Source organism: Doryrhamphus excisus, chromosome 15 (assembly GCF_030265055.1).
Source record: "Doryrhamphus excisus isolate RoL2022-K1 chromosome 15, RoL_Dexc_1.0, whole genome shotgun sequence".
NCBI lineage: Eukaryota > Metazoa > Chordata > Actinopteri > Syngnathiformes > Syngnathidae > Doryrhamphus > Doryrhamphus excisus.
Window position 1 is genome coordinate 14,939,582 of NC_080480.1, and position 27,593 is coordinate 14,967,174.

Genomic DNA, 27,593 nt, shown 5'->3' on the forward strand with positions numbered 1-27,593 from the left:
CTGAACTGATGGCCAGCCAATCACAGGGCACATATAGACAAACAACCATTCACACTCACATTCATACCTATGGACAATCTATGGTTGCATTTTTGGTTTCTTAAAAATGCACCACTTCCACACGAAATGTGAGGAGAACCTTTTTTTCTCATTTTGTGTGGAAGTGGTGCATTTTTAAGAAGCCAAAAATGCACCACTTCCACACCGAATGAGAGGAGAACCTTCCTTGTCCTTCCCCCAACTCTGATTACAACACTTAAGTTTCATTCATTCATTAATTTTCTACCACATATCCTCACAAAGGTCACAGGGGTGCTGGAGCCTATCCCAGCTGTCTTTGGGCGAGAGGCGGGGTACACCCTGGACTGGTGGCCAGCCAATCACAGGGCACATATAGACAAACAACCATTCACACTCACATTCATACCTATGGACAATCTAGAGTCGCTAAGTCTATTATAACTATAGTCGTTAATACAAGCTAGTGTAGCATTAGCATCATTAGCATACATTCTGTAAAAACGATGACCACCATTTGTGGAAGTTTATTCGGAGCTTTACTTTTATGCCGGATGTTATTCCGGTTCCACTTTTGAAGATGGATTTAGAAGACGACGAACACGGAAGCGTCAACATTCCGCTGACAAGTCTGGGTGGGCGTTGACACGTTTTTTTTACTGTAAACGCCAACCTCGTATCAGAAGCGAAAGGAAAACAGAATAAAAGCGGAGCCTCCGGTGCGCTACGTAATTCAGCTGTATTATGTCGGAATGTGGGATGTGCGGGAAAAAAAAACGCTGACAGATGCTGAGATCCTATAATCTACAATAGCGAGAAAGTTGGAGATATCCTTGACGTGATAGGACAAATAAGACAGGCAGGGTGTTTCATTACCGCGGGGGTAAGGTTGCTGATGCTCCTCAATGCTTCATTTGAATTTAAAGAGGAGCCATTATTTTTCCATGTTTTCTCCTGCTGGGAATGTCAGCCACAAGCAAGCTGGCGTTTAAGGGGGCACATCAAATGATATGAAACTGGACTGTGCTTTGATATACTTGGTGGACATGCAGCGGTTATTGCATACATGGTTTGCTGCATTGATTGTGTTTTGGACACACAATAATAATACAAATTCTCTCGTTTTTTTTTTTTTTTTCAGGTTTGACCAACGAAAAGGTAAGAAATGAATACATTGCTCATGTCACATAAAACAACATATTTTTTACATCAAATATGACTTTTAGCAAACACAAACATTACAACTGGCAAAAAACTGTTCAAAACTTTCAGAAATATTCCTAAAACCAGCACAGCACTGTTGTCATGCTGTTATATGGGCAAAAACACTTACTTAAAGCACTTACTTTACATAGAGGATCTTTGACTAGATGTTTTTGTTGCAGTCGGTGCTTAAAAACAGCAGGGAGAACATTTTCTATAGAGGATCTCTGACTAAAGCTTTCTGGAATAGGTGCTTACAAACAGCAGGGCACTCTTCAAATACAGGATCTTTGATTTTTATTCTTATTTTTTTGCAGTATTTTGCAGTAGGTGCTTAAAAACAGCAGGAAGCTCTTTTCATATAAAGAATCTTTGATAATAAGTGCCTAAAAACAGCAGTGAGAATATTTTATATAGAGGATCTGTGACTAAAGCTTTCTGGAATAGTTGCTTACAAACTGCATTGCACTCTTCAAATAGAGGATCTTTGATTTTTGTTTTATTTTTTGCAGTTGGTGCTTAAAAAGAGCAAGAAGCTGTTTTCATATAACCATAAGTGGTTAAAAACAGTATGGCACTCTTTTTTTATATAGAGGATCTTTGATGAGTTGTTGTTTTCTTTGCATTAGGTGCTTAAAAACAGCAGGGAACGCTTTTTATATCAATGATCTTTGACAGAAAGTGCCTAAAAACAGCAGTAAGAATATTTCATATAGAGAATCTGTCACTGAAGCTTTCTGGATTAGGTGCTTACAAACAGCAGGGCACTCTTCAAATAGAGGATCTTTGATTTTTTTTTTTGCAGTTGGTGCGTAAAAAGAGCAGGAAGCTGTTATAAATGCTAAATAAATGCTGTTATAAATGATAAATGCTTAAAAACAGGATGGCGCCCTTTTTGAAATAGAGGATCTTTGATGAGAGTTGTTTTTTGTATTAGGTGCTTAAAAACAGCAGGGAACTTTTTTCATATCAAGGATCTTTGACAGTAAGTGCCTAAAAACAGCAGTGAGAACATTTTCTATAGAGGATCTGTGACTAAAGCTTTCTGGAATAGGTGCTTACAAACAGCAGGGCACTTTTCAAATAGAGGATCTTTGAAATGTAGTATTGTTTTTTTGCAGTTGGTGCTTAAAAACAGCAGGAATGTGTTTTCATATAAAGGGTCTTTGGCAGTGTGTTTTGCCATAAATGGTGACAAACAGTATGGCACTCTTTTTTTATATAGAGGATCTTTGATGAGAAGATGCTTAAAAACAGCATGGAACTCTTCATATCAAGGATCTTTGACAGTAAGTGCCTAAAAACAGCAGTGAGAATATTTTATATAGAGGATCTGTGACTAAAGCTTTCTGGAATATGTGCTTACAAACAGCAGGGCACTCTTCAAATAGAGGATCTTTGATTATTTTGCTTTTTTTGCAGTTGGTGCTTAAAAACAGCAGGAAGGTGTTTTCATATAAAGGGTCTTTGACAGGAGTGTTTGGCCATAAATGGTTAAAAAAAAGTATGGCACTCTTTATTTATATAGAGGATCTTTGATGAGAGTTGTTTTTTTGCATTCGGTGCTTAAAAACAGCAGGGAGCTCTTTTCATATCAAGGATCTTTGACAGTAAGTGCATAAAAACAGCAGTGAGAACATTTTCTATAGAGGATCTGTGTTAAACTAAAGTTTTCTGGACTAGGTGCTTACAAACAGCAGGGCACTCTTCAAATAGAGGATCTTTGATTTCTTTTTTATTTGCAGTTGGTGCTTAAAAAGAGCAGGAAGCTGTTTCCATATAAAGGGTCTTTGGCAGGAGTGTTTCGCCATAAATACCTAAAAACAGTATGGCAGCCGTTTTTTCCATATAGAGGATCTTTGATGGGGTATTTTGCATTAGATGCTTAAAAACAGCAGGGCATTCCTTTCATATCAAGGATCTTTGACAGTAAGTTCCTAAAAACAGCATTGAGAACATTTCATATGGATATCTGTGTCTGGAATAGTTGCTTACAAACAGCAGGGCACTCTTCAAATAGAGGATCTTTGATTACTTTGCTTTTTTTGCAGTTGGTGCTTAAAAACAGCAGGAAGGTGTTTTCATATAAAGGGTCTTTGACAGGAGTGTTTGGCCATAAATGGTTAAAAAAAAGTATGGCACTCTTTATTTATATAGAGGATCTTTGATGAGAGTTGTTTTTTTGCATTCGGTGCTTAAAAACAGCAGGGAGCTCTTTTCATATCAAGGATCTTTGACAGTAAGTGCATAAAAACAGCAGTGAGAACATTTTCTATAGAGGATCTGTGTTAAACTAAAGTTTTCTGGACTAGGTGCTTACAAACAGCAGGGCACTCTTCAAATAGAGGATCTTTGATTTCTTTTTTATTTGCAGTTGGTGCTTAAAAAGAGCAGGAAGCTGTTTTCATATAAAGGGTCTTTGGCAGGAGTGTTTTGCCATAAATACCTAAAAACAGTATGGCAGCTGTTTTTTTCCATATAGAGGATCTTTGATGGGGTATTTTGCATTAGATGCTTAAAAACAGCAGGGCACTCCTTTCATATCAAGGATCTTTGACAGTATGTTCCTAAAAACAGCAGTGAGAACATTTCATATGGATATCTGTGTCTGGAATAGTTGCTTACAAACAGCAGGGCACTCTTCAAATAGAGGATCTTTGATTACTTTGCTTTTTTTTGCAGTTGGTGCTTAAAAACAGCAGGAAGGTGTTTTCATATAAAGGGTCTTTGACAGGAGTGTTTGGCCATAAATGGTTAAAAACAGTATGGCACTCTTTTTTCAATATAGAGGATCTTTGATAAGAGTTGTTTTTTTTTGCATTAGGTGCTTAAAAACAGCAGGGAGCTCTTTTCATATCAAGGATCTTTGACAGTAAGTGCATAAAAACAGCAGTGAGAACATTTTCTATAGAGGATCTGTGTTAAACTAAAGTTTTCTGGACTAGGTGCTTACAAACAGCAGGGCACTCTTCAAATAGAGGATCTTTGATTTCTTTTTTATTTGCAGTTGGTGCTTAAAAAGAGCAGGAAGCTTTTTTCATATAAAGGGTCTTTGGCAGGAGTGTTTTGCCATAAATACCTAAAAACAGTATGGCAGCCGTTTTTTTCCATATAGAGGATCTTTGATGGGGTATTTTGCATAGATGCTTAAAAACAGCAGGGCACTCCTTTCATATCAAGGATCTTTGACAGTAAGTTCCTAAAAACAGCAGTGAGAACATTTCATATGGATATCTGTGTCTGGAATAGTTGCTTACAAACAGCAGGGCACTCTTCAAATAGAGGATCTTTGATTTGAGAGCTTATTTAGCAGTCGGTGCTTAAAAACAGCAGGCAACTCTTATCACAGCAAGAATCTTTGACATGAGTGTTTTTTTTGCCATAAGTGCTCCTGTTTTTGAGGATCTTTCCTCGTTTAACTTGTTTATTTGTTTAAATGTCATCAATTTAGTGGGTAAAAAATGTTACATTTTGGCACAAAATATGGCAATAATATAAGAGAAACTTATCTATATGAAAAGTCATACTAATGTGAATGCGTGACTGAGCATCCAGCCAATTATGATCACCCTGATGACGTCAGAGGACGTTTTAACTATTCCCACCGTCACAAGACCACCTAACAGGTCCACAATGAAGGAGGAAGGTGGTCTTCTTCACGGACTTTCTGGATCAGCGCAGACTTTGATCCGAGAACCTGACCCATTTCTGTCCTCTTTTAACTTCGCACGGCATCGAACCTCCTTGCATCCTTGCGACGCCCAGTTGTCCTAATGGGAAAGTGGACCAGCAGAGGATGAGGAAGATGAAGAGAAGGAGGAGGAGAACGGGTCCGATGGAGATCCACGCAGAACCTTGAGCCCATGGAGACATGGCACAGCGGTTCCTGTCGTCCGCCTTCATGCTGACTGTGTCTCTGTCCTGCACCTACCTGTGCTACAGCATCATATTCGGCCGCACGGCCGTCATGACGGGTCGCTCATACGAGAGGAACCGATGCCCGCCGATCAGGCAAGCAGGCGGGAAGAAACTTCTCGCTCAGTCGGACCAGTGCGCTTGGCTGGGGGCGCGCACCTCCGCAGCCCGGCCCGATTCTCCTCCTCTTTCTCCTCTTTCTCCTGTCCGCTGGGGCGACGCGAAGGCTAAAAACTCCAGTTCGGCGCAGAAATTCGGGAATAAGAAGCTTCCCAGCGCCTTGATAGTTGGCGTGAAGAAAGGAGGAACCAGGGCGGTGCTGGAGTTCATCAGGATCCACCCGGACGTCCGCGCACTCGGAACTGAGCCGCATTTTTTCGACAGGAACTACGACAGAGGACTAGACTGGTACAGGTGAGCGAAAAAACTTTTATTTTTTAACCATTTAAATATTTATCATATGCTTAAGTCATAAAAAAATTAGCATATTTAATGCAGCGTTCATGGGGACTTGTTGAAAGGACTTCCGGCTGACTTGACACGTCATGGTTCATTAGGGACGTCCAACTGGTGGCCCGCGGGCCAAATGACATGCTGCGAGATGTAAAAGTTTGGCATTGAACGTCACTTTCATTTTTTAACAAATTGACAACAATTAATCCCCCCCCCCATTACGTCATCAAGTCCTGGTCTACCATCTTATTATTATTTTTTTTTTAATGCCGCTTATCCTCACAAGGGTCGTTGGGGGTATGCTGGAGCCTATCACAGCTAACTACAGGCAAGAGGCAGGGTATTATAGTCACTTAAATTGAATAATGATTAGGACTGCATGAGAAAGCGGGAGTGATACTGAAGTAGGCCTGATTATTTTCTTTGTTGATTAATTCATTCATTTTCTACGGCTTACAAGGGTGCTGGAGCCTATCACAGCTAACTACAGGCATAAGGCAGGGTATTATAGTAACTTAAATTTAATAATGATTAGGACTGCATGAGAAAGTGGTGAGTGATACGGAACAAGTCCTGATTATTTTCTTTGTGGATTGTTAATTCATTCATTTTCTACCGTTTATCCTCACAAGGGTGCTGGAGCCTATCACAGCTAACTACGAGCAAGAGGCAGGGTATTATAGTCACTTAAATTGAATAATGATAAGGACTGCATGAGAAAGTGGCGAGTGATACTGAAGTATTTCTACGGCTTATCCTCACGAGAGTGCTGGAGCCTATCACAGCTAACTACGGGCAAGAGGCAGGGTATTATAGTAACTTAATTGAATAATGATTAGGACTGCATGAGAAAGTGTGAGTGACACTGAAGTAGTCCTGATTATTTTCTTTGTTGATTGTTAATTCATTTTCGATGGCTTATCCTCACAAGGGTGCTGGAGCCTATCACAGCTAACTACGGGCAAGAGGCAGGGTATTATAGTTACTTAAATTGAATAATGATTAGGACTGCATGAGAAAGTGGCGAGTGATACTGAAGCATTTCTACCGCTTATCCTCACGAGAGTGCTGGAGCCTATCAGGACTAACTACGGGCAAGAGGCAGGGTATTATAGTAACTTAAATTGAATAATGATTAGGACTGCATGAGAAAGCGGGAGTGATACTGAAGTAGGCCTGATTATTTTCTTTGTTGATTAATTCATTCATTTTCTACGGCTTACAAGGGTGCTGGAGCCTATCACAGCTAACTACGGGCAAGAGGTAGGGTATTATAGTAACTTAATTGAATAATGATAAGGACTGCATGAGAAAGTGGGGAGTGATACTGAAGCATTTCTACCGCTTATCCTCACAAGAGTGCTGGAGCCTATCACGGCTAACTACGGGCAAGAGGCAGGGTATTATAGTCACTTTAATTCAAGAATGATTAGGACTGCATGAGAAAGTGGGAGTGATACTGAAGTATGCTTGATTTTCTTTGTTGATTGTAAATTCATTCATTTTCTAATGCTTATCCTCACAAGGGTGCTGGAGCCTATCACAGCTAACTACGAGCAAGAGGCAGGGTATTATAGTAACTTAAATTGAATAATGATTAGGACTGCATGAGAAAGTGGGAGTGATACTGAAGTAGGCCTGATTATTTTCTTTGTTGATTATTTCATTCATTTTCTACCGCTTATCCTCACGAGAGTGCTGGAGCCTATCACAGCTAACTACGGGCAAGAGGCAGGGTATTATAGTAACTTAAATTGAATAATGATTAGGACTGCATGAGAAAGTAGCGAGTGATACTGAAGTAGGCTTGATTATTTTCTTTGTTGATTGTTAATTAATTCATTTTCTATGGCTTATCCTCACTAGGGTGCTGGAGCCTATCACAGCTAACTACGGGCAAGAGGCAGGGTATTATAGTCACTTAAATTGAATAATGATAAGGACTGCATGAGAAAGTGGCGAGTGATACTGAAGCATTTCTACCGCTTATCCTCACGAGGGTGCTGGAGCCTATCACGGCTAACTACGGGCAAGAGGCAGGGTATTATAGTAACTTAAATTGAATAATGATTAGGACTGCATGAGAAAGTGGGAGTGATACTGAAGTAGGCCTGATTATTTTCTTGGATAATTCATTCATTTTCTACCGCTTATCCTCATGAGGTTGCTGGAGCCTATCACGGCTAACTACGGGCAAGTGGCATATTATAGTAACTTAATTGAATAATGATTAGGACTGCATGAGAAAGCGGGAGTTTTACTGAAGTAGGCCTGATTATTTTCTTTGTTGATTCATTTGTTAATTCATTCATTTTCTACTGCTTATCTTCACATGGATGCTGGAGCCTATCACAGCTAACTACAGACAAGCGGCAGGGTATTATAGTAACTTAAATTGAATGATTAAGACTGCATGAAAAAGCGGAAGTGATACTGAAGTAGGCCTGATAATTTTCTTTGATTGTTAATTTATTCATTTTCTACCGTTTATCCTCACAGGGGTGCTGGAGCCTATCACAGCTAACTACAGGCAAGAGGCAGGGTATTATAGTAACTTATATTCAATAATGATTAGGACTGCATGAGAAAGTGGCGAGTGATACTGAAGTAGGCCTGATTATTTTCTATTTTTTTTATGGCTTATCCTCACGAGGGTGCTGGAGCCTATCCCAGCTGTCTAATTAGCATATTAGCATCCCTTTGATATCCTGTCTAAAGTTTTAAAGGGAATGCATTTGGAAGACATAGTTTTTTGTTGGAGGCTGAGACTCCTGTCGTTCTTTAGGACAGCAGTTGCATTCAAGGACCCCAACACTTCCTGCGCTTCTGGCGTCGTCGTCAGTCCGGGAGACACGACAAGCGTTTCACATGAATTGGGTTTCCTAGCGGGGCGAGCGTGTGCATCGGTCTAAAGTGAAAAGCATGTCAAGCCGACGCAAAAGTGGCGAAAGTGCCCCGACTACAAATGATTGCACTCAAACATTCCCGGCGTCATGTTTGATTACGTTTGATGCTCGGAGGCGTTGCACGCTGTCCGGTTTTGTGGTAAACACAACACGGAGCTAGTCAACTGATGACAGCCAGATTTCCCGCCGACAGCTAATCTCTTGATTTGAGGCATTGAAATGCTGCGGGTTTGACGCCGTCGTCTTTACTTTTTAATTTCATTTCAGCTCCTAGCGTGGATTTGATGCACGACTCCCGTCATCAATTAGGAAATACGTCGCTGATTGGAAATATTGAATAATATTGTCAACCTCCGGGTCAATGGTATTGATCAATCGTTTGGTACCGGTCTCAGGAGAGGATCAGGTCAGGGTCGTTAGGCTTTTAACTAATTGACAGCAACTGGCAGAGGAGAACCACCTCCTGCCATTTGTGGCCTCAAGCTTTTTTTTTAATTGGCCTGTGGCACATTCTAAAAGTATCATTTCACACAAAAATTAAAAATCAGGAATAATTTTACAGGAATAAAGTCAAAATATTCAACAATTAAAATATAATGAGAAAAAGTCTGAATTTCTTAATGTTGTGATATCATTGTGCTAGCATAAAGTTGAAATATTAAAAAAAATACTTTAATATTCATAATGTTATGAGACACAAACAAAATGTTTGGAAAAAGTTATCTTACAAAAATAAAGTGATTATGAAAATAAAGTCAAAATTATAGCAGAAATTGACAAAAAATCTCTGTAATTTTATGACAAAGTTAAAAAAAAAAAGTAATTTTTTAAGGAGAAAAAAAGTAAAAATTGTTTTATGAGAATAAACCTGTAATATTATGAGGACAAATAATGCCATTTAAGTGGGACAGAGTTGAAATATTCTTTTAAAATTATGATGATTATGGTGATTATGGGAATAAAGTCAAAATTGCAGCAGAAATTGACAAAACAAAGACAAAGTAAAATAAAAGTTATAACCTAAGGAGAAAAAAAGTTGTAACTTTACGAGAATAAACCTGTAATATTATGAGGACAAATGAAATATTGATGAAATATTGTTGAAATATTCTTTTTAAAAAAACCAAAATTTTTAATAGTCAATGACCATTAAACAAAACAAAGTTGTAATTTTAGAGAACTTAGTTTGAGGAAAAAGTTATAATATGGGAATAAAGTCCGTATATTATGGAAATTAAGTAATAAAATTACGGAAAAAAATACAAAGATTATTTAAGACCAAAGAAACAATTTTTAAAAAACAGCAAATATGATAGGAAAAAGGTCAAAAACTTACATTTGTAGGACTAAAATACTTTTTCATCCATCACAAAGCTGATAAGTAGTTAAAATTTCTGAAAAATCTGCATTAATTTTACAGGAATAAAGTCAAAATATTCAACAATTAAAATCTAATGAGAAAAAGTCGGAATGTTTTAATGTTGTGATATGAGGAGAAATGTCATTGTAGTTGAAATATTAAAAAATACTTTAATATTCATGTTATGAAACACAAACAAAACAATGATTAAAAGTTATAATGTTTGGAAAATTAGGTTTCAGAAAAAGTTATCTTACAAGAATAAAGTGATTAGGGGAATAAAGTCAAAATTACAGCAGAAATTGACAAAATAAAGACAAAGTTTAAAAAAAAAGTTATAATTTAAGGAGAAAAAAAATTGTAACTTTACAAGAATAAACCTGTAATATTATGAGGACAAATAATGTCCTTTAAGTTGCATAGAGTTGAAATATTTTTTTTTTTGTTTAAAAAAAATGTAACAGTCACATTATGAGCATTAAACAACAAACATGTTGTAAGTTTAGGGAAATTAGGTTGAGGAAAAAGTTGGGAATAAAGTCATAAAATTACGGAAAAAAAATACAAAGATTATTTAAAACCAAAGAAACAATAAAAAACAGCAAATATGGTTGGGAAAAAGGTCAAAAATCTATGGAGAAAAAATATTGTAACTTTACAAGAATAAACCTGTAATATTATGAGTACAAATAATGTCCTTTAAGTTGCATAGAGTTGAAATATTCTTTAAAAAAATTAATAGTCACATTATGAGCATTAAACAAAACAAAGTTGTAATTTTAGGTAAATTAGGTTGAGGAAAAAGTTATAATAATATGGGAATAAAGTCTGTATATTATGGAAATTAAGTAATAAAATTACAGAAAAAAACAAAGATTATTTAAGATGAAAGAAACAAAAAAACAGCAAATATGGTGGGGGTAAAAAATGGAAAAAAACTTAAATATGTAAGACTAAAAGACTAACATCACAAAGCTGATATGCAGTTTTATTTTGTGTAATATACTTTGGGCCCCACCCCGGCTTTGTAGAACCCTGTTAGTTCTTGAGTTCGACACAACCCCCCCCCCCCCCCTGTAAAGATCAAAGTACACCACGTTGCGTCCTGAAAGGGCATCCTTCAGCAGCGCTATCGATTCCGCAGGTTGCACTTTCCAGGTAAAAGAAGCGCTAAAAGTTGCATGAGCGTGGCGGCAACAAATACTCGCCATGTCGGCGTTAATTGGCTCGGGGAGGCAGTGAACTGTCATCAGAAAAAAGCTTGATGAGGACAGGAAGTTAGATGGTTCTCATTTAGGTCACCAAAACTGGGGGAGATGGAAGAGATGTATTTTTTTTTTTTTTAATTCTGCATGAATTATTAAGGAGCCGTGAACTATGTATGCTTAATAACGAGTCATTGGGATGTGACTGTGGGCGGCCATTTTTATTCCAGTATATCTTCTCAAGGGACAATACTGGATGAAGTAAACTTGGGTACACTTTAGAGTAGTCAGCGTACAGCTTGGATATCAGTGGAGATTGACGATGTTCTGACGAGTTAACACAGTTCGAGGCTGCACGAGTGCTGCTGTCGCTGGGGGGAGCATGAAGCATGAATTCCAACCAACACAGAATGTCACAGTCCGAGGCTGCACGAGTGCTGCCATCACTGGGTGGGAGCATGAAGCATGAATTCCAACCAACACAGAATGTCACAGTCCGAGGCTGCACGAGTGCTGCCATCACCGGGTGGGAGCATGAAGCATGAATTCCAACCAACACAGAATGTCACAGTCCGAGGCTGCACGAGTGCTGCCGTCGCTGGGGGAGCATGAAGCATGAATTCCAACCATTTTGTGATGCGGCACTGGCATATTTAGAACATAAGGGGACCCGACACCGCTCCAAGATCATCAAGTCTCCTCCACACCCCCAATGAACCGTTTCTCCCTCAGTGCCGGCAGCACTCGTGCAGCCCAGTTATCAACATAGTTATTACAAAGGGCCAGTGTGTCTCCTCCACAACCCCAATGAACCGTTTCTCCCTCAGTGCCGGCAGCACTCGTGCAGCCTCGGACTGTGACAGAGTGCTGCCATCACTGGGGGAGCATGAAGCATGAATTCCAACCATTTTGTGATGCGGGAACTGGGCTTCACTGGCATATTTAGAACATAAGGGGACCCGACACCGCTCCAAGATCATCAAGTCTCCTCCACACCCCCAATGAACCGTTTCTCCCTCAGTGCCGGCAGCACTCATGCAGCCCAGTTATCAACATAGTTATTACAAAAGGCCAGTGTGTCTCCTCCACACCCCCAATGAACCGTTTCTCCCTCAGTGCCGGCAGCATTCGTGCAGCCTCGGACTGTGACAGAGTGCTGCCGGCGCTGGGGGAGCATGAAGCATGAATTCCAACCATTTTGTGATGCGGAAACTCTGCTTCACTGGCATATTTAGAACATAAGGGGACCCGACACCGCTCCAAGATCATCAAGCTGAAGGCCAAAGTGTGTCTCACACCTGAGGCATACTCATTGAACCGTTTCTCCCTCAGTGCCGGCAGCACTCGTGCAGCCCAGTTATCAACATAGTTATTACAAAAGGCCAGTGTGTCTCCTCCACACCTGTGGGGCGTACTCAATGAAACGTTTCTCCCTTAGTGCCGGCAGCACTCATGCAGCCCAGTTATCATCATAGTTATTACAAAAGGCCACTGTGTCTCCTCCACACCTGTGGGGCGTACCCAATGAACCGTTTCTCCCTCAGTGCCGGCAGCACTCGTGCAGCCCAGTTATCAACATAGTTATTAGTAAATCTAAAGCTTATTTTATGTGAGCTGCATACTTATACTGCACCATGCTAGATCATGTGATCCCAACACCCCCCTCTTTGGAGTACCAGCATGTCTACCGTGATCAAATCCTGTCTGAGCCCCCCCCCCCCACAACGCCCCCCCTCGCCTCACCTCCTGTGTCTCTGTATGCATTCCTACTTCCCGAACATCCAAGCGAAGACTGAAGCCAGAGGAAGATGATGTGTCGGACCGCCTGCTCTTCATCTATAAATACCCTTGGCCGCCACATTGCTGCAGGCGCTACAGTAACGTCGCTAGTGCATGGAAAGTTTACGCCTGCTGCTGCTGCTGCATATTAACATTTTGGTTGTGACGGGTATGATTTATTTATGATTATGAATACTTCCGATGGTGATATCAACACGTGATGTCGGGTGGTCGCTCGGTCTTGGATTTCCGAAGCAGTCAGAGGGGCGGATCATTGGGCTGGCATCGGCTTAGGAAGTAAACAAAGATCGGTGCTATCTTGGGGGGGGGCGGATGTTGATGATTTTTTTTTTTTGGTTCAACTGCTACATTTCCTAAAAAGAATCTATTTTGGAGTTGTTTTTTTTAATTTAAAAACACCATATTTCATAGCTTTTAATGAGGAGGATGCTTACTTTCAACAAGAGTATTAGGGCCACCCTAAAAACTACTGTAAGCTTTTTTAAAAAGTATACTTATGAGGTGGAAACTTCTCATGAATGTTGGATATTGACACCAAAACAGTAAAAAAAAATAAAATAAAATCTAAGAATTAAGCAATAGTCAACTTTTAGTGAGGAAAAAAAAGTCATATTTCAATAAAAACAAGTGGAAAAAAAATATAACATAATATTCATTCATTTTCTACTGCTTATCCTCAAAACTTTTGACGTTATTTCAACTTTCTAGTTAATTATTTCAAACTTCTTATCTCAAAATGTTGACTTTTTATCTCGTAATTTCGACTATCTGGTAATTCTGACTTTTTAATCTCATAATTTCGACTTTTTATCTTGTTATTTCGACTTTGTATCTCATTAGTTTGACCTTCTTATCTCAAAATGTCGACTTTTTATCTCGTAATTTCGACTATCTGGTAATTTTGACTTTTTAATCTCATAATTTTGACTTTTTATCTTGTTATTTCGACATTCTATCTCATTAGTTCGACCTTCTTATTTTAAAATTTCGACTTTTTATCTTATTTTGACTTTTTATCTCCTTATTCCGACTTTCTATCTCATTATTTCACATTTTTATCTCATTATTATGACTTTCTATGTCATAATTTCGACCTTCTTTTCTCAAAATTTTGACTTTTTATCTCGTAATTTCGACTATCTGGTAATTTTGACTTTTTAATCTCATAATTTTGACTTTTTTTTTATCTCGTTATTTCGACTTTCTATCTCATTAGTTCGACCTTCTTATCTCAAAATTTCGACTTTTTATCTTATTTTGACTTTTTATCTCCTTATTCCGACTTTCCATCTCATTATTTCAAATTTTTATCTCATTATTATGACTTTCTATGTCATAATTTCGACCTTTTCTCAAAATTTTGACTTTTTATCTCGTAATTTTGACTATCTGGTAATTTTGACTTTTTATCTCATAATTTCGACCTTCTTATCTCAAAATTTCGACTATCTGGTAATTTCGACTTTTTATCTCATAATTTTGACTTTTTATCTCGTTATTTCGACTTTCTATCTCATTATTGCGACCTTCTTATCTCGTTATTTTGACTTTTTATCTCGTAATTTCGACTTTTTATCTCGTAATTTTTACTTTTTATCTCCTTATTTCAACTTTCTATCATTATTTCTAATTTTGATCTCATTATTATGACTTTCTATATCATAATTTCAACTTTCTTATCTCGTAATTTAGACTTTTTATCTCGTTATTTTGACGTACCATTGGGATAATTTTTTTTTCAGTGGCGGAAATGGTATTCCATACAAATTTGAAGGTTATACCAATAAGAAAAATGCAAAATACAGCATTTTCTTTGTAAAATGTCGTTTACATCAAATATTTTCCCCATAATTCATGTTCTTGTGATGATTTGATGAGTTTTCATGCATATTTTACTACCTTAAGTCCTTTTTATTGCCGCATTGTGAAGTTTTCGACTTCATTTGGTGGCTGAGTCCTTCCCCTGTGACGGGTGTTAATGGTACGGCCCTCAGATGGTTTCATTTCAATGTCTGATTGCTTTGCAAGTGTCAGTCATCCTCCCCCACACCCCGTCACCCCCCACTCACTGTGAATAATTGTTATTTCAGAGAAAAGCCAGGGCCTGCGGTGGAACAGGATGAGTGTTTTTTTTCTTTTTTCAAGTTTCAAGGTCAAAGCTATTATGGAATGTTAGAGAATGACTGGACTCTACTTAGACTTGGATGTTATTCATTCAAAGTCGGAACTTTGCATGCCGGCTTCTCGGGACCGTTCTCATCTGTCCGGATGAACCCTCACAGTCGTCTTGCTGGTTGATTAATGACCGGACGTCGTTACGGGGTCTAATTTTAGAGCGATACTTAAATAATGAAACAGCTCTCTTGACGCTCCATCTGTCATATACGCAAAAGAGGAAGCCTTTTTTTTTTTTTTTTTTTTTACCCCCCATCTTTTTTTACGAGGTGCAGAGACTGAGACGTTATGAGAATCGCTCAAGTTTGAGCACATTTTCTCTCTCCGCACTCAACCTTAACTTTTATTCCCAGAATGGTGTCTGTGGGTTTTTTGGTGGTGCGGGTGGGGGGGGGGGTATTTCAGGACAAATGATGCGTGATTTTTGCTCAAGTTAGTTTCTTAAAAGTGAGGAGAGCACTTTGAGAAGCACCATTAGGATTGTCTGAGTGTTAGGAGAATGGTTTGACCCGAATGTGAACACCTGTCTCTTGCTAATGAACACCTTCACCTGTGTCTTCAGGGGGGATTTAAGGACAAATAGAAAGATCTGCTCTTGAATTAGTTACTGCTTAAACGTCAAGAGATTGACCCCAATAGACAATTCTAAATACTTCTTAAAATGTATTATTTTTTAGAAAGAAATATTTTTTTAAGACAAAAAAAATCTATCATAGTTCACCTCTATAGTGATAATTATTATCTTAAAATTAGCATATTCATCTCCGGGTCACTGGTGTGTATGAGTGTGATTGACCGGAAGAAAAGCTCTGACAGACATGGAAAGAAGTTGTTGGTTTTCGCGTATATGGTACGTGCTGTAATTATATTGGGGCTGTTTGTTTACCTGAAGCGCAAAGTGGCCAGGTCGATAATTGGAAGCAGGAGAGGTTATTTCCCAAATGTGAGAACTCGTAAAAAAAAAAAAATTTAATTGTTTTTAATTTTTAATTTTTTTATTTAATTTTTTTTACTTTTTAAAAAAAGTTGAAGCCCAAAGTGGTCAGGTCGATAATTGGAAGCAGGAGAGGTTATTTCCCAAATGTGAGAACTTGTAAAAAAAAAAAAAAGAAAAAATTAAAATAAAAAAAAAAGAAAAAAGAAAATTATTTTTAAAAACTTTTTTAACTTTTTTTTTTTACTTTTTAAAAAAAAAAGGTGAAGCTCAAAGTGGTCAGGTTGATAATTGGAAGCAGGAGAGGTTATTTCCCAAATGTGAGAACTTGTAAAAAAAAATGAAAAAAAAATTGAAAAATTTCAAAAAAAATTCTTTTTAATATTTAAAACTTTTTAAACTTTTTTTTTAACTTTAAAAAAAATTAAACCGTAATAATGATTTTGGAGTGCAGGACAACGTGTAAATGACAATAAGTATATTGCACAACACAGCAAAAACAGAACCAATGTTGTCCACATCTATTATTGCCAATATTTGCATCCGCCATTAAAATGTTAAAACTAATTGAAAAATTTTAAGTATTTAAATGTTGCACTGTTGGATCTTAAGTACTAAGTAGAGTTTTAAAATGCAAAAAGACAAAATAGTAAAGAAACAAAACCAAATTTTGAGTTAGCAATTTCATATAGCCATTTGCCGTTTGACACCCCTGCACGACCTGAAGCGCCATTGTTTCTTCCTTCAGAGGAAAAATTGAGTTTCAGATTGTGCATCTTCATTGTTCCACTGAAAGAAGAAACAATAGAGCTTCAGGTTGTGCAGGGGCGTCAAACAAGAAACTGCTAACTCGGCTTGTTTGTTTACATTTAAGTCATTTTCCTATAATTGGAAGACTCTATCAGTTTATTAAAAACAAATCATCCAACTCAATTCTTTCTACTTTATGATTAAACAGACAAGCCTCAGAGCATTTTAAGGGCAATTAGACCTCTGATGGTTTGCGCTGAGCCCTTCTTAAGTCCACTTTTCTGTCCGTCGATCCGTCTTGAGATTCTTAATTGGGCAGAGAGTCACCTTCTTGTTGTTGTTGATGTGGAAGTGGTTTTTTTTTTAATCTCCGTTGCTCTCGTATGGCACACAGCTTACTTAATAAGGACTCCTCGCGACTTTGAATTAAACATGTTCACGTCATCTTCTTCCCTCCATAACGATGGAGCATCGTCCGCAGGGAAAAGCAGCTTGAACCTGAGACCCGCCGCCGCTTCCACGGCGCCACCTGAGATAAATCGTTGAGAGACACAGCCAGCGGGGGCTTTCTAAGGATGGAGTGGGGGAGAGGGATGGGGGGTGGAGGTGTTACGTGTCGCCTAAACCGGTGCTCATTAAGTGAGGGGCGAAGCAGATGTCTCTCGAGCCAAAGTACCGAGGGAGGAGACTTGGACTGTAGACTTCTTTCCTTTTTGGTTTTGTCCTTCCTGGTGTCCGTTTTCACACGTCGCCGTTAATTAATGGTTTACTTTTAGTTTCATGGAACTAAAATCCACTTTTTAATATCCATTTTCCAAAAATGTTGTATAATTATTATTATTATTATACATACATGTACATGGCCTATGGGGCAGTGATAATTGTGCCCTTTTGAGCTCTGCCTAGCAACAAGTGACCTGTAAGGGATGTCCGATATCGATATTTGTTTTCGTGATCATGAAAACGATATTGAATGCTGTATAAAATAAGTGTTCTTTCTTTGTCATGTGATATGTCACATATTGGTATCGGTATCGGCTGATATCGGTATCGGAAATTGAGAGTTGGACAATATTAGCGTATCGTTTTTTTGGCAAAAAAAAGCCAATATCAGACATGCACCATGGCTCAGTTTATTTATTTTTATTTTTTTGGATAAAGCCGAGTTAGCTCACAGGCCTCACAGCTAGGAGACCCGAGTTCGATTCCACTGACGGCCATCTCTGTGTGGAGTTTGCGTGTTCTCCCCGTGCATGCGTGGGTTTTTTTCGTTTTCCTCCCACATTCCAAAAACATGCTAGCTTAATTAGCGACTCCAAATTGTCCATAGGTATGAATGTGAGTGTGAATGGTTGTTTGTCTATATGTGCTCTGTGATTGGCTGGCCACCAGTCCAGGGTGTACCCCGCCTCTCGCTTGAAGACAGCTGGGATAGGCTCCAGCACGCCCGTGACCCTCGTGAGGATAAGCGGTAAAAAAATGAATAATGAATGAATCTGTTATCAGTATCTGTATTGGTCTTAAAAATCATGAAGTTATTGGTATTACCTGGTTTCTAATATTAATACAATTGGTTCTCATGCTCATGCTAGGTGTTGTGGCTTGCACCAACAGTCCAAAATAACGTACAAGTTGGGTTCATGTTTCTCCAGGGCCTCTCAGTGCGTCAGTCAGCTCAGGTGAGGGACGCTTTTCATTTAACCAAAGCAGCTTTTGAGGGATTTACGGTAGTCTTATTTTTACTGTGCAGCTTTTGTAGTCATTACGGTAGTAAATGTATTTTATTAGCCTTTCAAGATTGTGTGCAACATTATATCCGGGACTGAAATCGATGGTGCAGGTGTACCTAATGTAATGGGTACTATGTATGTACACTACACTACGCTATACTATACTAGATGGTGCGTTTAAGTACATCTGTCAGTGTTTCTGTACGATACTAAGCTGAACTATAAGCGACCTCTCACTGTGGCATTCGCTCACTTCTATCATTTGACGCTTCTCTTCTTCAAGGAAGGAAGCGGCACGTCACGCACGCACGCACGCAACCCTGACAGCCGCAAAACGTACACACAGCCGACACACAAGCACCAACACGCGGCACCTGCTGTGAAGATGGCCGCAAGTTGTTGTTTGTGTTCGCTTCAAAAGGCGCCCCGTTCTCATGAAAGATTAATAGGTGCTCGGTGGCCCCGAGGTCCCCCGCCCCCACCCTCCGACCCCCAGACACCCGGCAACTAACGGATAAATACTGCTAAAACGGATCGATAGCGGAGTTGTGAGACTTTAAAGGCAACCTATGGCGCGAGTGTGAAAGCTTGGAGAGAAAGGTTAGCTTTTAATCGAATCCTTCCCGCCGTCGCCATGAAGAAACGCGTCTCGTGGAAAAGCATCACATCGGTTTTTTATGTCCCTGCTGCAGGAAGAAGACATATTTGTTTACCTCTTGTTGCCCATTATTTATCCTTATCCAAGCAACAAGCATTGATTTGGAATGCTATTTAAACAAGGTGGTCAAAGGACGACTGCAGATGCTAATTATAGCCCAGCTGTTTGTTTACCAAAAGCAGGAAGAGGACAAACATTCGTTGAAAGCTGTTTTTTATGTCACAACTTTCTCAGGCTGCAATTAACAATTATTTTCTTATTCTGTGAATCTGACGCTGCAATGGGTTAGGCTCTAGTCTAGACCAAAGGTGTCCAAAATACGGTCCAGGGGCTTTTATATCGGCTACAGTTAAACAAGAAAACTGACAATAAACAACAAAATTGATAAAAAAAAAGAGCAGTAATCTTACAAAATATTTAAATACAGTCAATACATTAAGATTTTATGAGCATGAGAACCAATTGTATTAATATTAGAAACCAGGTAATACCAATAACTTCCTGCTTTTTAAGACCAATACTGATACTGATAACAGATTCATTCATTCATTTTCTACCGCATTTTTAAGAAGCCAAAAATGAGAGGAGAACCTTTTCTTTCTCATTCCGTGTGGAAGTGGTGCATTTTTTGCTTCTTAAAAATGCGGAAGTGGTGCATTTTTGGCTTTTTAAAAATGCACCACTTCCACACAGAATGAGGAGAACCTTTTCTTTCTCATTCTGTGTGGAAGTGGTGCATTTTTGGCTTCTTAAAAATGCCCTTCTTTCTCATTCCGTGTGGAAGTGGTGCATTTTTAAGAAGCCAAAAAGAAAAGGTTCTCCTCTCATTCTGTGTGGAAGTGGTGCATTTTTAAGAAGCCAAAAATGCACCACATTTTTGGCTTCTTAAAAATGCACCACTTCCACACGGAATGAGAAAGAAAAGGTTCTCCTCTCATTCTGTGTGAAAGTGTGGAACCTTTTCTTTCTCATTCCGTGTGGAAGTGGTGCATTTTTGGCTTCTTAAAAATGCCCTTCTTTCTCATTCCGTGTGGAAGTGGTGCATTTTTGGCTTCTTAAAAATGGTGCATTTTTGGCTTCTTAAAAAATGCACCACTTCCACACGGAATGAGAAAGAAAAGGTTCTCCTCTCATTCTGTGTGGAAGTGGTGCATTTTTGGCTTCTTAAAAATGCACCACTTCTACACGGAATGAAAAAGAAAAGGTTCTCCTCTCATTCTGTGTGGAAGTGGTGCATTTTTGGCTTCTTAAAAATGCACCACTTCCACACGGAATGAGAGGAGAACCTTCCTTGTCCTTCCCCCAACTCTGATTACAACACTTAAGTTTCATTCATTCGTTTTCTACTGCTTATCCTCACAAGGGTGCTGGAGCCTATCCCAGCTGTCTTCGGGCGAGAGGCGGAGTACACCCTGGACTGGTCGCCAGCCAATCACAGGGCACATATAGACAAACAACCATTCACACTCACATTCATACCTATGGACAATTTGGAGTCGCTAATTAACCTAGCATGTTTTTGGAATGTGGGAGGAAACCGGAGTACCTGGAGAAAACACGGGGAGAACATGCAAACTCCGGGTGGAATCAAACTCGGGTCTCCTAGTTGTGTGGCCTGCGCGCTACCCACTTGTCAATACTTGATGAATTGGAGAACTCTAGTTGAGTGTAGGAAACACGTTGAGGGTTCTGTTCAAGGTTCCCAAGATTGCCTTGACATCACTTCTGTTGTGAATTAAATAAAGTTAAATTGAATTGAAGCTGACTCATTGTTTTCTTCTCCCCAAGGGGCCTCATGCCAAGAACTTTGGATAGTCAAATTACTCTGGAGAAGACTCCCAGCTACTTTGTCACCAGGGAAGCCCCTCGCCGTATCTCCAGCATGTCCCACCAGACCAAACTGATCGTGGTGGTTCGAAACCCGGTCACGAGAGCCATCTCGGACTACACGCAGACTCTTTCCAAGAAGCCCGACATCCCAACATTTGAGGAGTTAGCCTTCAAGAACCGGAGCCAGGGTCTGGTCGACACTTCCTGGAATGCCATCCGTATCGGGATGTATATCCTCCACCTGGAGAACTGGCTGCGCTACTTCCGTCTTTCCCAGATGCACTTTGTGAGCGGCGAGCGGCTCATCACGGACCCGGCCGGCGAAATGGGTCGTGTTCAGGACTTTTTGGGATTGAAGAGGATCATCTCGGATAAGCACTTCTACTTTAACAGAACCAAAGGCTTCCCGTGCCTGAAGAAGCCGGAGAGCAGCGGCCAACCTCGATGCCTGGGGAAGTCCAAGGGAAGGACTCACGTCCAGATAGACCGGGAGGTCATCGAACAGCTGCAGGACTTTTATCGACCGTTCAATGTCAAATTCTTTGAAACTGTCGGACAAGACTTCAAGTGGGATTGAAAGTGACAGGATATTCTAAAGTACTTTATCTTCTGAGGACGTTTTAGCAGAAACACCAGAATGCTTGACGCTATCTACAAGCTTCGGAATACCGAATTACTAGTTTCCACCGTCTGGTTCAGTTTGGTATTATATAAATATTCAGAAATATTGAAGGGTGCTAAAATAATAGTCAACTGAGACTCTTCATTTGGCGTCTTGTGTTCGGTATTGCGGTGGTTCATTCTGTAGCCTGTTTGCGATTGGGAACGGGAACGCAACTTGGACAAACTTGGCCTAAAATACATTGCCAGGGATGTTTCCGAGATTTTGAGTGATGGGATTATTTGCTTTAAAATTCTTAATCACATTAATAATAATAGTAATGACTATGGACTATGGACCGCGCTACAATCAAAAGCCAGAATCAGTTGTTAGCATTTCAAAATTAATTTGGCGTCTTGTGTTTGGTATTGCGGTGGTTCATTCTGTAGCCTGTTTGCGATTGGGAACGGGAACGCAACTTGGACAAACTTGGCCTGAAATGCATTGCCAGGGATGTTTCCGAGATTTTGAGTGATGGGATTATTTGCTTTAAAATTCTTAATCACATTAATAATAATAGTAATGACTATGGACCGCGCTACAATCAAAAGCCAGAATCAGTTGTTAGCATTTCAAAATTAATTTGGCGTCTTGTGTTTGGTATTGCGGTGGTTCATTCTGTAGCCTGTTTGCGATTGGGAACGGGAACGCAACTTGGACAAACTTAGCCTGAAATGCATTGCCAGGGATGTTTCCGAGATTTTGAGTGATGGGATTATTTGCTTTAAAATTCTTAATCACATTAATAATAATAGTAATGACTATGGACCGCGATACAATCAAAAGCCAGAATCAGTCGTTAGCATTTCAAAAAATTCATTTGGCGTCTTGTGTTCGGTATTGCGGTGGTTCATTCTGTAGCCTGTTTGCGATTGGGAACGGGAACGCAACTTGGACAAACTTAGCCTGAAATGCATTGCCAGGGATGTTTCCGAGATTTTGAGTGATGGGATTATTTGCTTTAAAATTCTTAATCACATTAATAATACTAATAATGACTATGGATTATGCGTCCATTAGCGGTCAATGTAAAAGAGGTACCGCAATACAATCAAAAGCCGAATCAGTCGTTAGCATTTCAAAAAATTCATTTGGCGTCTTGTGTTTGGTATTGCAGTGGTTCATTCTGTAGCCTGTTTGCGATTGGGAACGGGAACGCAACTTGGACAAACTTAGCCTGAAATGCATTGCCAGGGATGTTTTCGAGATTTTGAGTGATGGGATTATTTGCTTTAAAATTCTTAATCACATTAATAATAATAGTAATGACTATGGACTATGGACCGCGATACAATCAAAAGCCAGAATCAGTTGTTAGCATTTCAAAAAATTCATTTGGCGTTAATTGGCGTTAAACATTAATAATAATAATAATGACTATGGATTAAGCTGCGTCCATTAGCGGTCAATGTAAAAAAGAGGGACCGCAATACTATCAAAAGCCAAATCAGTTTTTAGCATTTCAAAATGATACCGTGCCGAACTGGACCAACTGGTGGAAACACGGATGCTTAAACGCCATTTATTAAAAAAAAAAAAAAAAAAAAAAGATTAAATCCAAAGTGTCATGAATAAATTAGCAGTCACGCAATATTATTTTCATTAAAGCCTCCTGTCATTTCAGCAGCGTGAATATTCATGGCCTGAGACTGCGTTTGTCATTATCACACTAAAAATGCACCACTGGTTTTCTTGTTGGCGAGCGTACGACGACAACGACAGCCTGTCAATTCTCCCGCCATTAAAGTTGTTGAAATGATGCTTACACTGGAAGAAACACGAATAAATCTTTGCTGTTTACCCAACCTCGCGTTCTTCCGTTGAAGCCCGGAATGTTCTTATATGAACACATACTTTATTTACTTTATTTGCTCATTTCAGTCTTTGGATTTTAACTCATTTTAAGATGCGTAATGTGGATATTGTCAAGGGAAAATTACTGTTTATTTTTAATATGTGTCACAGGTCAGATTTCTGGGCAGTACTCTTAATTTTAGCTGATGTCTGACATACTATGAGTTTGGGATCACTTGGAAATGTATTTGTTTTCCAAGGAAAAACTAATTTTCATCCATTTCACAAACAATTAAAATGAATCAGATGATTTTCAAAGAAGGATGTACATTTTTGCATAGAGGCCGACTATCAACAACTGTCAGTCTTCTGCATCAATTTCCTGGTATTGCTGCTAATCCGAGTTCATTATTTTATAAGGCTAATCGATTATTAGAAAACTAAAAAAAAAACTAACTAAAAAAAATAATAATAAAATTTTTTTTTTTAATTCAAAAAATCTAAACTAAAACAAAAATTTCTTACCATGCTGTTAACTACTCCCTTCTAAGAGCAGCACAAACTGGGTTTAACAAGGACACAGAAACGATGCACAAACTGGGTTTAACAAGGACACAAAAAACGATGCACAAACTGGGTTTAACAAGGACACAAAAACGATGCACAAACTGGGTTTAACAAGGACACAAAAACGATGCGCAAACTGGGTTTAACAAGGACACAAAAATGATGCGCAAACTGGGTTTAACAAGGACACAAAAACGATGCACAAACTGGGTTTAACAAGGACACAAAAACGATGCACAACTGTGCAAGAAGACAAATGGACTTCATGGCAGGACCGCCTAAAAAAAAAAGCCATATCTCAGACTGGCCAAAAAAAAATTCCCAACGTGATCCCAAACTTTTGAGCGGTAGTGTAGCTAAGGTCAAAGGTCATCCAACAATACATGTTCTTTGCACTTTCAACTTTTGAGGTATTTTTATGTGAAATTAGGTTAGTTTTATTTATTGCCATATTAAAGCAAGACCTTTATTGATTTTTTTTTTAATTTATCTTACACCACACATGGAATTCCAATGGTAAGGCAAGGAAACTATTAATTTTGAATGATATGATGCAATCATATAACACGAGATTGGTCGTTTTTAGATGTTCAGGTGTTGATTTTGGATGAGCCATAACTGAGGTCTGAGGTTTGGATTCATCATAATTTTTCAAGAATTCCTATTGCTTAAGTGAGTACCCTGTTGATATTTAATATTGATATTTATATATATACATAATATTGATATTGAATATATTACTAGTGTAACTGGTTATGGTCTGCGAATGAATACATTAGCATGCGTCACAATGCAAAACTCTAAACATTAGCATGCATTCCGGTGCTCTCTTTCTCTTGCCTGCCACGTTTTTTTTTTTATTTTTATGTTTATGTTTTTTCCTCCTCTTTCAAGTTGATTGACAGACCAATTGAGTCTGCAGGCGCCCGCGTCCCAGCGAGCCGTCAGCAGACACGTCGTGTTTGGCAACTTTATCTTGCCTCGGTTAATTATATGTACTTTCTATTTTTTTTTTTTTTTTTTTTTTTTTTGATCCAACCAGAAAGCCTCCAGCTTGGTGACATTCCACTCCCCAAAGTTTCCCACATTGCTGCCACAGTGCGATATTTGGGATGTGATGCTTTGGATGTGACAGGTGATAAAATGTGCTCAGCGGGAAACGGCTACACCTCCCAGCTAATGTTATTTTGCTTATTATTGCGTCATATGACATGCAAATTTAATATTTAATGTACTACTTAAGCAAGATTAAACCTGATTCATACATATTTAATGCTGCCGGTTGTCGTGGAAGTAATAGATGGACAAGTGGCAGGGAAATGCAGAATATTCCTGATGTACGCAGATCCAGTGGGATTGTTCCTGCCAGTGTGGGATGGACGCTCAACGGGGAAATGATCAGAGATTAAAGTCCGATGCGTTCAATGCCATCACACTCTGCTCAGGTTTAGCGTTTCCATTATGAGAGAAAATGGGTTCACTCCGTCGCTGTCGCCATTTCCTGTTGCCCTCGACCTCGGAATTAACTTTTATGTTTTAGGATTTGTTTTTTGTTATTAATTAGTTTCCAAAGGGTACGTCTAAAACCGAATCCTATGAAAACTAAAACAAATGTTCCCATAGAAAACAATGTAAATCCAATTAAACCACCCTTCAAAGACTTTTACAATACAACAATTCTAGTTTTGCGTTCTTCAAACCAGGGGCGTCACTAGGTTCTGAAAACAGGGGGGGCTTAGCCCCCTGAAAATGCACAGGATATGAATGAATGTAATAGACATTAAAAAAAACAAAACAAATAACAAACAAGAACCAGGATATAACTTTCCCACTTTTGGACAGATTTAGTAGAAATACTCAATTGTTTTAGGCCACCATTAAATTTACACAAGTACACAGAATCTACACTGCAAAACCAATATTTTTTTGTAAAAATAAAAATATTTTTAAAAATAAATGAAAAATATCAAATTATTTTATTAAAAAATTTATATTTTTTATTGATTTTTAAAAAATATTTTAAAAATAAATAAATAAATATCAAATTATTTAATTGTCACGCTCAGATCCTTTTGTTAGCGTCACCACGCGTTAGGAGTTGTCTCTGTCTGTATTTAAAAAAAACTTTTCAAAAAATCAATAAAAAAATATCAAATTATTGAATTAAAAATTTGATATTTTTTATTGATTTTTAAAATATTTTTATAGATTTTTTTTTTATTTTTACAAAAAAATATCTTTTATATCTTTATGAAGCCCCCCTAAAATCGGCATAATGATGCCACTGCTTAAAACAATGCAAAATACATTAAAATGATGAATGAAGTTGATAAATTGACGTTCAACCGACCCTTTATTTCATTGACGACGCTTGTCGGCAATCATAACACAACAAGATTGAGTCATAGACCGGCCCTTTAACGGGATGAAAGTCCCCCCCCAGATTATTCTGTAAGTGTAAGAGTCTTAAGAACAGTTTTCAACAGGAGTAGATACAAGCAATTACAATGCCAGCACTGGAGAGAGAAAGTCGCGGCCAGCGATTGTTTCACCAAGTCCAATCGATCTCCAAAAATGGATAACGACGAATTATAGACCACGGTCGACCACAAAACAGTCAACATTTGCTAATTAACTTCTGCAAAAGTACCTGTGATATCGCGAGGGAATGGTACGGCATACAGCGGTGTAGTCAAAACTGTCGGGAGTGATTTCACATAACGTCTAAAGGATCTTTCTTTGTGCGGAGAGCCTCATGCTGTCATCTTCTTGCTGAATTAGAGCAAAAATCACCTCCGGTTTGAACACACACGCTAGCGCAGTCATTTATATTCAAACGACTTCACACTTCAAATGAAAGGAGGGGGGGAAAAAGAAAGGCAAAGAAAAAAAAAACATGGAGAAAAAGGCTTGTGTGTCCTGTCATGCGGTTGGCAGACAGAGACAACCGCTAACGCGCGGTGACGCTAACAAAAGGATGTGAGCGTGACAAGTCGCGCCACTTTGGATTTCAAATGTAAGAGGATTATTATTAATGTTTGCTGACATAACTGGGACTTCAAGTCAGCTCCGGCAGCTTCATTAAAAAAAATGGAGCAGTCAGAAGCGTTTTTAGTTAAGAAAAGAACACAGCGTTTTTTATGTGTGTGCCTCAGGGCTCCTTACTCGATCCTCAAGCGTTCTTTATGAGTACATGACATTAAGTGTTCAATCACAACTTTTTTTTTGTCTTGTTTACGAACCTGTTTTATGCTTTTAGACGTATTTGACGTTGAAGAGAAGGCTGATGGTCCTCCAAAGTGAAGACTTCAAATTACTCGTGAGTAGTGGTGGCACTTGAAAAACGTCCGAGTCACATTCGTTTAAGTTTGAGAGTCACTTGCTTCCTGGTGTCTTTTTGTTTTGTTTTCACAGGCTTCTTTTTGCTTTATGTTAGAGTAAACTTTTATAAAGTTCAGCTGATTTTTTTTTTTTTTGGAGGTGAAAAGTTCCAAAGAGTCTGGTTTTCTTGAAGTAATACCGTCAAGTTCTGAAGGGCTTTCATGTAAACTGAATCAGAATGGACTTGTACCCCAACACAGTACGATAAAGGAGGGTAGACAGGAAGGGACGACTGGGCAATAAAAGGAAGAAC

General features: G+C 38.8%; 1 protein-coding gene across 4 annotated transcripts in view; it reads left to right on the top strand.

The window, feature by feature from the left end:
- hs3st2 (heparan sulfate (glucosamine) 3-O-sulfotransferase 2) overlaps positions 1 to 27,593 on the top strand; it is a 216,467-nt gene that overhangs the window by 184,175 nt on the left and 4,699 nt on the right. For 2 of the 4 annotated variants that reach the window (XM_058048267.1, XM_058048268.1), the window contains 3 exons: positions 1,160 to 1,176; positions 4,987 to 5,550; positions 20,896 to 23,805. In XM_058048267.1, the coding sequence (XP_057904250.1) occupies positions 5,093 to 5,550; positions 20,896 to 21,514 (1,077 nt within the window). In that variant the 5' untranslated portion in view covers positions 1,160 to 1,176; positions 4,987 to 5,092 and the 3' untranslated portion in view covers positions 21,515 to 23,805. Of the gene's footprint in view, positions 1 to 1,159; positions 1,177 to 4,986; positions 5,551 to 20,895; positions 23,806 to 27,218; positions 27,279 to 27,593 lie in introns of those variants that run through there. The other 2 variants (XR_009119484.1, XR_009119485.1) reach the window with 1 other exon arrangement.